The sequence below is a fragment of the Sinocyclocheilus rhinocerous genome, unplaced genomic scaffold, assembly GCF_001515625.1.
Source record: "Sinocyclocheilus rhinocerous isolate Xijiao unplaced genomic scaffold, SAMN03320098_v1.1 scaffold1462, whole genome shotgun sequence".
NCBI lineage: Eukaryota > Metazoa > Chordata > Actinopteri > Cypriniformes > Cyprinidae > Sinocyclocheilus > Sinocyclocheilus rhinocerous.
The window spans coordinates 217,889-228,570 of NW_015639843.1; the positions used below are offsets into that span (position 1 = coordinate 217,889).

General features: G+C 34.9%; 2 protein-coding genes across 3 annotated transcripts in view; one reads left to right on the forward strand and one right to left on the reverse strand.

The window, feature by feature from the left end:
- LOC107752200 (zinc finger protein 341-like) overlaps positions 1-4,975 on the reverse strand; it is a 23,159-nt gene extending 18,184 nt beyond the window's left edge. For both annotated transcript variants that reach the window (XM_016568099.1, XM_016568098.1), the window contains exons 1-4: positions 4,908-4,975; positions 3,336-3,443; positions 1,659-1,834; positions 1,103-1,240 (exon numbers count right to left, since the gene is read on the reverse strand). In XM_016568099.1, coding sequence (XP_016423585.1) covers positions 1,103-1,240; positions 1,659-1,834; positions 3,336-3,443; positions 4,908-4,938 — 453 coding nt within the window. In that variant the 5' untranslated portion in view covers positions 4,939-4,975. The remainder of the gene's footprint in view (positions 1-1,102; positions 1,241-1,658; positions 1,835-3,335; positions 3,444-4,907) is intronic.
- Positions 4,976-5,902: 927 nt separating this feature from the next.
- The window catches only part of LOC107752207 (transcription factor E2F1-like), a 9,868-nt gene continuing 5,088 nt past the window's right edge, over positions 5,903-10,682 (forward strand). The window contains exons 1-5 of the mRNA XM_016568108.1: positions 5,903-7,023; positions 7,499-7,601; positions 8,600-8,819; positions 8,911-9,063; positions 10,237-10,351. Of these exons, the coding sequence (XP_016423594.1) occupies positions 6,781-7,023; positions 7,499-7,601; positions 8,600-8,819; positions 8,911-9,063; positions 10,237-10,351 (834 nt within the window). The 5' untranslated portion in view covers positions 5,903-6,780. The remainder of the gene's footprint in view (positions 7,024-7,498; positions 7,602-8,599; positions 8,820-8,910; positions 9,064-10,236; positions 10,352-10,682) is intronic.

Sequence of the window (10,682 nt, forward strand, 5' to 3'; positions counted from 1 at the left end):
TAAGCCAAAAGCTGTGCGTTTGTAAGAAACTAATCCATAATTAAGATGTTTTTTAAATTGAAATCATTGCTTCTAGCTAAAGCATGAGTCCATAATCCATAATAACGCTTCCTCCAGTGAAAAAGTGGTCTGGTCTGAATCAGGAGAGAAATCTGCACAGATCAAACACTACAAGCCAAAACAGCTCTAAACAAGTATGTGGCTGGATTTTGATGTGAGAGACAACAGGAGATGGACTTTTTCACTGGAGGTGAATGGTATTTTAGCCGGAAGCAATGGTTTGAAGCTAAAATGCTTTAATGATGGATTTGCTTCTTACAAACACACATCTTTCCTCTTCACATGACGTTAACTGATGGACTGGAGTGGTGTGGATTACTTGTGGATTATTGTGATGTTTTTATCAGCTGTTTGGACTCTCATTCTGACGGCACCCATTCACATCCATTGCTGAGCAAGTGATGCAATGCTACATTTCTCCAAATCTGATGAAGAAACAAACTCATCTACATCTCGGATGCTGCCTGTCAGAAATCATAGCACGTCAGCTGTCTTAACCGCGGCTTGTGTACTGCATCATCACTGTGTCTGTCACGCGACTCTGTTCCCCTTTCGGGCTCTGTCTTTACGTTTATTTTGAAAGATGAAGCTTGCGATTATGGTAAGGGGCGTTACATTTCCGACGCGTGCTTGTTGTGTTCGGCCAATCACAATGCACTGGTTCAGCTGGCCAGTCAGAGCAGACTGTGCTTGTCGGAAGGCGGGACTTTGTAGAAAACGAAGCGTTTGAGAGAGGCGGGGCATAGAGGACCTACAATAATGTACAGTATTTGAAAAATAATGTGTTTTTTGAACATTAAAGCATGTCAACATATTCTGTTACACCAAATACACAAAATAATGATCTTTAAAAAAGCATCATATGACCCCTTTAAAGCATTTTAACTTTAAACCGTTACTCTCAGCTAAAATACGAGTCTTTAATAACGCTTCCTCCAGTGAAAAAGTGGTCTGGTCTGAATCAGGAGAGAAATGTGAGCACATTTTCAGCAAATTTTCAGTTTTGGCTGAACTATTCGTTTAAGTATTATTCAGTGTTTACCTGCATGGCTGCCATCGGCTGATCCAGAGAACTGAACGCTGATATGGCCGACATCAGAACCTCATCGCTGACCAACACGTTCCCCTGGACCAGCGTGTGTGTGAGCGGCGACTGCGGCACGGTGATGTACGTTGACACCTTGAGGATTATATAAACATAAAAACAATATAAATATGTGACCCTGGACCACAAAACCAGTCATAAGGGTAAATTTTTTAGAAATTGAGATTTATACATCATCTGAAAGCTGAATAAATAAGCTTTTCATTGATGTATGGTTTGTTAGGATAGGAGGGCAATATTTGGTCGAGATTCAACAATTAAGTTTTGATATATTTACGGTAGGAAATTTACAAAATATCTTCATGGAACATGATCTTTACTTAATATCCTAATGATTTTTGGCATGAAAGAAAAATCAATAAGTTTGACCCATACAATGTATTGTTGGCTATTGCTACAAATATACCCCAGTGACTTAAGACTGCTTTTGTGCTCCAGGGTCACATATCAGTAATATGGCGTCTCGTGGTGTTTTCCAGCAGGTGTGCTGTACCTGTCTGTTAGCGGCGCTGATGCACGGGACGGAGGTGTAGGGGTTGTTGGAGGCCAGAGAGACGGTGGCCAGTGACGGCGTGTTGGACTGACACTGTTCACGCTTGTGACTCATGAACGCCGGCAAAGAGTTGAACTGCTTCTTACATTTCCCACACAGAAAGACATCGTCATCGTCTGCGGATATAATGTGACGTGAAAGTGTTAAAACAAATAATTGAATGAAGAAGCATTTACAAATGCATCATTACTAGGTAAATACAAATCAGTGTTGTTATTGTTAAGTACAACTATTATTAATCATTTTAGGTAATTGAAAATGAAATTTTAGGTAAATGAAATAAAGCTGAAATAAAATACAGATATTAGATGAAAAACTTAAACTTAAAATACTTGTGGTAAACTTACTAAAACAAAAATACAAAAAAAAATTTATAGTTATAAAAACTATTAAAAATGACAAAATCCCATACCAAATTAAAAATAAAATCAAAGCTGAAAATATAAAAAAAACGTATTTTTAATTACTATGTGTACAGTATATACAATTTAGTGTTGTTATCTTTATATAAATATTACATGAAAAACTTTTAAAATATGAAAATTTGAAATAACTGAAATAAGCTGAAGTGCTAAAATTACTTAAACTAAAACAAAAATAAATTACAGCAAGAAAAAAACACACTAATAAAATGGCAAAAGCACATAACAAAATTACTAAGACTTAAACCAAAATGAAAACTGAAAATATAGAAATACTTGTTAACAAAAAATAAAACTATTAATAATAATTTTAGGTCATTGAAATAAAGCTGAAATAAAATAAAATATAAATATTGGATGGAAAGCTTAGAATTAGAATTGTTGCCTTCACAACTAACTTAAAATAAATTAAAGCTGAAATACTAAAATGGCTAAAACTGAAATAAAAGTAAATTAAATATAAATATTAAAAACCAAAAACTAATAAACATGACAAAAGCACATGACAAAATCATTCAAACTTAAACTGAAATTAAAATTAAAAGTGAAAATGTAAAATAAAAGTTAACTCAAAATATGAACCAATATTATAATAGCATATAAATAATACTAATATTAATAAATGCACTTTACTTTTAACAGACATATTCCCCCTGTTTCACAGACAAGGCTTAAGCCTAGTCCCAGACTAAAGTGTAATTCTGAGCTGTTTTAACTGAAAGAAACTTGCACTGACTGATCTTAAAATATATCAGTGCCTCTGTTTTGTCTCAAGATGCACACCAGTAATGATTTTTCTAAGGCACGTTAATAAAAATTACTTAAATGTCCTAATTGAACTATTGCCTAGTCCTTGGCTTAGTCAAGCCCTGTCTGTGAAACTGGGCCTGACATATTCCCCCTGTTTCACAGACAAGGCTTAAGCCTAGTCCCAGACTAAAGTGTAATTCTGAGCTGTTTTAACTGAAAGAAACTTGCACTGACTGATCTTAAAATATATCAGTGCCTCTGTTTTGTCTCAAGATGCACACCAGTAATGATTTTTCTAAGGCACGTTAATAAAAATGACTTAAATGTCCTAATTGAACTATTGCCTAGTCCTTGGCTTAGTCTAAGCCCCGTCTGTGAAACCAGGCCATTATGTATTATGTTAAACTGGAATATTTAATCATATAAATGCGTGAATAAGTCTCACCCATTGGCTGGATGGTTGTTCCTGAGACATTCTGTGTTCCTGGATCCAAAACACCACCCTGAGCGTCCAACAGTGACTGGACACTGAGCACCGTCTGATTGTCCATGCCTTCAACGGGACAAATGTGGCTTAACCAATCAATTAATCCATCAGTTATTCAACAAACCAACCAATCGCTATCTGACAATTACACCAGCTCACAATCCATTACAGTACTCTTAATTGAGCGTATATATACAGTAGTATTAATAATCATTATTACTCATATAATACAGTAGTCAACATTTGAAGTGGATCAAAAAAAGTTCATCAAAGTTGTCCTAAGACAAGAACGAGTATTGTTTTGGTTTTAGGACAACTTTGATGAAAGGTTTTGATCCACTTCAAATGTTGACTACTGTATATGCAAATATTATATATATATATTAGTGCTGTCAAACGATTAATCGCGATTAATCGCATTCAAAATAAAAGTTTTTTTTAACATGTGTGTGTACTGTGTATATTTATTATGTATATATAAATACACACACACACATGTATATATTTGAGAAAAATATGTTATGTTTATACATTTAAAATATTTATATATAATATCAATTATATTAATATAAATATATACATGGAAATATTTTCAAAATATATACTGAATGTGTGTGTGTTTATATATACATAATAAATATACACAGTATACACACATATATTATGTAAACAAAAACTTTTATTTTGGATGCGATTAATCGCGATTAATCGTTGCCCAGCACTAAATATATGCCTATATACTTTTTTTTTTTTTTTGTATAATAACACTAAACTGTGTATCAAGCACTGGTTACCTACTAGTTAGTTGTCTCTAGTCCTTTCTTTGCACATATTATATATAATTATTAAAATTATTATTGAATTATAATTATTTAAACTCAAAACAATGTTCCAAACCCATATAATTATGTATTTAAGAACATATGTACGACTGTCTAATGAACACGATTTCCTTATTCATGCACCATGATATTAATGTTTATATATGTTTATATGACCATTTCTTTCGATCATACTACCAAGCGCTGTTACTTTGGGGAAGGAGAACATCTGTAACACAAAAACAGTCAAATCTGGACACAAATATAGCAACTTATACCAAATAACTGCTATTTTATTTACACTGAACATTAGCTTGTTAGTGTATTATAGCACAATAAAAACATTTATTAGATGTAATGCTGTTTTGTGGCTTTTCCAGTGATGTGTCTCTCTCCCTCCGCCATGATCCGCAGCACGAGGCTGTTATTCCAATCGCTCTTCCTCCCTCCTCTACATCAATCTCTTCTCAGGTACATTCAAGCGAATGAATCAAATTGCCTGCAATCCTGCGCTAATATATATATTTTTTTTTTATATATTATTTTACTATTCTGACACACTGACATTTACACGAACCGAAACAACTGTGTAAAATGTGTTTCTTTGGCCTTTTCGTCTCGAGCGCGCATGCATTCTCACTGTAAACATAAAATAATATATTACAGCTTGTACATATGCTGGAGGATTTTGAATAAAGTGCATTAATACCTTCCAGAACCTCAAATATTGCCTGCGCCATCTTGTAGCTCCTCTGTGCATAACGCCAGCGGTGGGCGGAGTTTAATACAATCATTTACAATGAACAGAAAGTTTGCATGTTATTGTTTATTTATTTAGCCAGTGATTTTCATGACATCGGCATCTCATATATGGTTTTATATATGTATTCAAATCCGTGTGCTAATTTGTAATTTTTTTTAATATAGGACTATTTTATATTTTGCATTGTTTTGAAACAAAGCTTACCCTGTGACTGTCACTTTTTGCAATTTTGCATTTGCTGTAAAATTAAAGCTTTAATAAACGTTTAATTAAATGAAATAAAATACATAATAGATTAATATTAACTTAATTAGTCTACAGCAACTTTCTAAGTTGCGTTATAACAAAAGGATTTAATATTTGTGTTAAATCTATCTTAGAGAAATTCAGTAATTTGTGCATAATGTCATGATAGCGATGATTTTTTTTGTATTTTATATGAAAGTATTTATTTATTTATTTAGTCATTTATCAGACGCTTTTATCCAAAGCGACTTACAAATGAGGACAACAGAAGCAATCAATTGTAGTATTAAAACAACTAAAAACAGATCCAAAACTAAAAGCTAAAACTTTATAAATACGACTTATACACATTTTAAAAATAAATAAATAAAATAAAAATGACAAATGCATACAACAAAATTTCAAAATTTAACATTTAAATGAAAAACAAAAGATAAAGATAAAAACAATTCTAAATATTAAAGAACAAAAGGTATAAGAGTATAATAATGATTGAATGAAATGTAGTTTTCCATTCAAACAACTCTTATCTTTATTTAAAAAACGCAAAAAGAAAGAATACGGGACGTCTTTGAGTGACAGCCGCGACAGCCAACCAGCGGCCTGGGAACTCTGACGCGTAGGGCGAAGGGCGCAACTTATCAGCCAATCAGCACACGGCACGCTGGCACGTGCCAGTTTCGCGGCAAAAAAGATTTGGCGCGTAAACCTTTGAGCAGGTTCCGATCAGCTGGAACAAAAAAACACAACAATAACAGAAGCGATTCCGGCCGCGTCGCGCGCGGGGACAGTTGGGCCGCACCTTTCTTCGGTTTCAATGGATTTAAGCGTTAAATGAGCGAGAATTTGGATGTTATTTGGAGTTAATGACAATACTTCCTGGATGGAGTCATCAAAAAGGACAAAAGCGGGGGATATTTTGGATTAAAGTGTCAGATGAGAACAGAAACCGGACTTGGGCTTTGTTCCGCATCCTGATCGGTTTATATCGTTATATTTACTTTCTCTACAGCCTGTTTACCGATATAATAACACGCTTCAAACACGTTTACAAGTGCTCAAGTAAAAACAAACTCTGTTCGTTACAAAATATCGCAACGTCGTCAATAATTTGAGGATTGCATGGTATCATTTCATGTTTTATGCACTTTAAAGGTTGAGATTGCATTGCTATTTGTATATGATGATGTTTATTTATGATGAACTGTATGTGTTATGCTTTTCAGCCATTTGCAAAAGCACTTCCTTAAAGCAACCACAACTCTAAACTCATAATGCATGTGAAATATGTCTTAAACATGCTTATAAATAACATGCATGGTCTTTTAAATAACTTTTATTGATCTAAAGTTGATTTTTGTTTTGCAAACTGAAGTTGACCTGCATCCTGCCCTTGTTGTGGTTTGGGAGTCTCACCCATATGTTCAGTCAAGGCCTGTTTTTAACATGGCTTATCCAACTGTACTCTCTCTCATGCATGCATTTTGAAAAACAACCTGTTTCCATGCATTGAAAGCCATAAGGATTGCAAGTAAACCCAGAGACTAAGTGACCCCTGCTGTTTTAGCCCGATATGTCTGAGAGTTTTATATCGGGTCAGACCTCGGAGGACCTGCTGGCGGATTTTGAGTCTCTCTTGAACAATGGCAGCATCGATCTCAGTGAAGATCATCAAATTGTCATCATCTCCACTCCTGGCACGGCCTCGGCCAGCACTGCATCCGGCGACATCTTGCTGTTTGCCACCCCTCATCACACCACCACTGCCACCACAACCCTGCCGGACCACCAGAGACCCACTTTGGGACGCCCGCCGGTATGCCTTCAGCCTGTCCGGACACATATGCATGCGTTTAATTCCATGCATGTGACCTTTAACCTTTGGGATTTCAATTTTTAGTCTTCCTTTTTGGAATTTTCTCTATTTGAAATTCCATTCCACAATGTAGCTTAATGGTTCTTATTGGATCTGGGCTTGTAACCCACATCCTGTAGGTTCAGAATCCATAAGGAGTGGTTTGTGATCACCATTGTACTTGAGTAACTTATGCTGAAGGTCACAACTCAAGTTTCCTCAATTACCGCTAGATTATCAGCATGCAATTAGATGTTTGTTAAAGCAGCATTATTGTTTTATGACGCATGCATTCTTTTAATTACGCTGCAATTAAAGGTTTTGTTTTTATTTAAGTTTTTGTTTTATGATGCATACATTGGTGTATAAATCAGGCCGGATGTTAATAGCTCTAAAAGGTCATAACATCTGGTTTCCTTCTGCTTTTTGATTTCAGGTGAAGAGAAAGTTGGATTTGGACAGTGATCATCAGTACATCTGCACGTCCCGACCTGCTTCACATGGACCAGCACCTCCAGCCACACCCGCGCCTCCCAGAGGTATGAATGTGTCTTAAAATAGTCAAGAAAAACAATGGAAATATCAATCAATGGTGAATAATAATAGTGTTCAAAAGTTAGGTGTTGGTAAGATTTTTTTTTTTTTTTTAAAGAAGCCTCTAATGCTCACCTAGGTTGCTTTTTTAAAATCAAAAATACTGTAAAATTGTGAAATATTTTTGGAATTTAAAATAACTGTTTTCTGTGTGAATATATTGTAAAATGTAATTTATTTCTGTGATCAAAGCTGAATTTTCAGCATCATTACTCCAGTCTTCAGTGTCACATGATCTTCAGAAATCATTCTAATATGCTGATTTGCTGCTCAAGAAACATTATCATCATCAATGTTAGATATCAGTATTTTCATGATTCTTTGATAAATAGAAAGTTCAAAAGAACAGCATTTATTTGAAATTGAAAGCTTCTGTAACATAAATGCCTTTAGTGTTGCTTTGATCAATTTAAAGGGTTAGTTCACCCAAAAATGAAAATTAGCCCGTGTTTTACTCACCCTCAAAGCATCCTAGGTGTTTATGACTTTCTTCTTTCAGACGAATCCAATCGGAGTTATATTAAATATGTCCTTGCTCTTCCAACCGTTAGATTGGATTCGTCTGAAAGAAGAAAGTCATAAACACCTAGGATGCTTTGAGGGTGAGTAAAACACAAGCCAATTTTCATTTTTGGGTGAACTAACCCTTTAATGCATCCTTGCTGAATTAAAGTATTCATTAATTTCACTCCTGCATTGCAGTATAAAACCATTTTCCATAGGGCTGCACTATTAATCGAATTTCTAATCGCGATTACAATTATGGATGCCACAATTATGTAATCGTTCAAAGCGGCAATTAATCGTTCAAAGTCCACTTATGTTATTCTGCACGCTTAAGATGCGTTTTTTTTCTTTCTACATGTTATCTTAAGGGTTTTTCCCGACAATTATGATTTTTGTCATAATCGTGCAGGCCTCATGAAATCCGCTCTTGTTTCAGTGCCTAAAGTGGCTACGGAGAAGTCCCGCTACGACACGTCTCTGAATCTGACCACCAAACGCTTCCTGGATCTCCTGGCTCAGTCTCCAGACGGCGTGGTCGACCTCAACTGGGCCTCTCAGGTGCTGGACGTCCAGAAACGGCGCATCTACGACATCACCAACGTCCTGGAGGGGATCCACCTGATCTCTAAGAAGTCCAAGAACAACATCCAGTGGCTGTGCGTTCATCAAATGCATCAATGATTTGTTCAGGAATGACTGGGAGTGTGTAGTTGTTTATCTGCGGTGTGTCACGTTTCTTGTGTTCAGGGGGAACCGTATCGACGGGGCATCCATGGCCAGGTTCCAGGCGCTGCAGAGGGAGGTTTCTGAGCTGACAGAGGCCGAGGAGAAACTCGACGAGCTCATTAACAAATGCAGCTTACAGCTACGGCTCCTCACAGAGGACACGCACAACAAGAAATATCCTTCATCTCAGTGTGTGTGTGAGGAGAGTGATCTTCTCAATGTCTATAGCTCTTTATTTTAGACTAAAATGAGATATAAATGTAGCAGTTTAAAAATATAAAAATTTTTTCCTAAATATTTATTTATCTGTGTTTACATGTAGGTAGAGAAGTGCAGGATCTTCTCAAAATGTAATGTGCTTTAGCTCTTTTTTTTATTATTTTATTTTAAGGATTTTTTCAAACAAACAACATCGTCTCAAACTTCACATGCACTCACAAAGAAAATAAATAAAAATAAATAAATAAAAATATTAGTGCTGTCAAACGATTAATCGCATCCAAAATAAAAGTTTTTGTTTACGTAATATAGGTATGTATGCTGTGTATATTTATTATGTATATATAAACACACACACATGCATGTATATATTTCAGAAAAATGTTGTTTATATACTAAATATATTTATTTATAATATAAATTTTATGAATATAAACGTAAATATTTTCAAAATATACTGTATGTGTGTGCGTGCATTTATATGTACATAATAAATATACACAGAACATACACATGCAAACAAAAACTTATTTTGGATGTGATTAATCATTTGACAGGACTAAAAAATATACATAAAAATGAAAATAAAGATAATGAAAATAAAAATAATAAAAATACACGTATGTGCAATAAATTAGACTTAAATTATAATGCTTACTATAATAAATACAGGTTCAGTAATGTCCTTAAGCTCTTACGTATTAGACTAAAATAAAAAGTTATGCTTAATTAAGATTTAACTCTAATATGTAAATATTTAATATATTTTCCTAAATGCTTTATGCTTTGTGTATATAGAGGAGAGCATGATCTTCTCAAAATGTCCTTTAGCTCTTTATTTTAGACTAAAATTATAGTTAAGATTTAAATGTATCAGTAAATAAAATGTTAAATATTTTTCCCTAAATACTTGATGCATATAGATTTATTTTTCTCATTGTGTACATTTAAATAGAGGATTAAATTAGAAGATTTAGCTCTTTATTTTAGTCTTTCTTCATGGTTTGGGTGTAGATATGAGTGGTTTGAAGCTGAACTTAGGTCTGGTAACAGAAAATGATGATCCTGGCAGCTCAAGTAGATTAACATGATCATTTGTGGATATTATGATCTTTAACGGAAAGTCACGCTGGGATACGTTAGATGTCAGGACCTGCGTAACACAGTGAACCCGCCGGATCAGATCATCATGGTGATTCGAGCTCCGCCGGAGACGCAGATGCAGGTGTCTGAACCCACTGAGGTGAGAAAACACACACTTATTTATTCTTATTTATCTGTATTTTTATTAGGGCTGTCAGTTTAACGCGTTAATTAATTAGTTATGAAAAATAACGCGATTAAAATATTTTAATATTTTAGAGGTCTGCTACCCGACCCAAGCCCGACGGGTTTCGGGTCGGGTTCGGGTTAATGTTTAATGAATAGCTTCGGGTTCGGGTCGGGCTCGGGTTTATATCTAAACTAAAACTATATGCAGTAGGCTACGCTGCTTTCATAGATGCACGCACACACATTATTGCACACGACAACACAGCACGGAAACTTTTATTAGTAAAATAGCTTCGACAGGC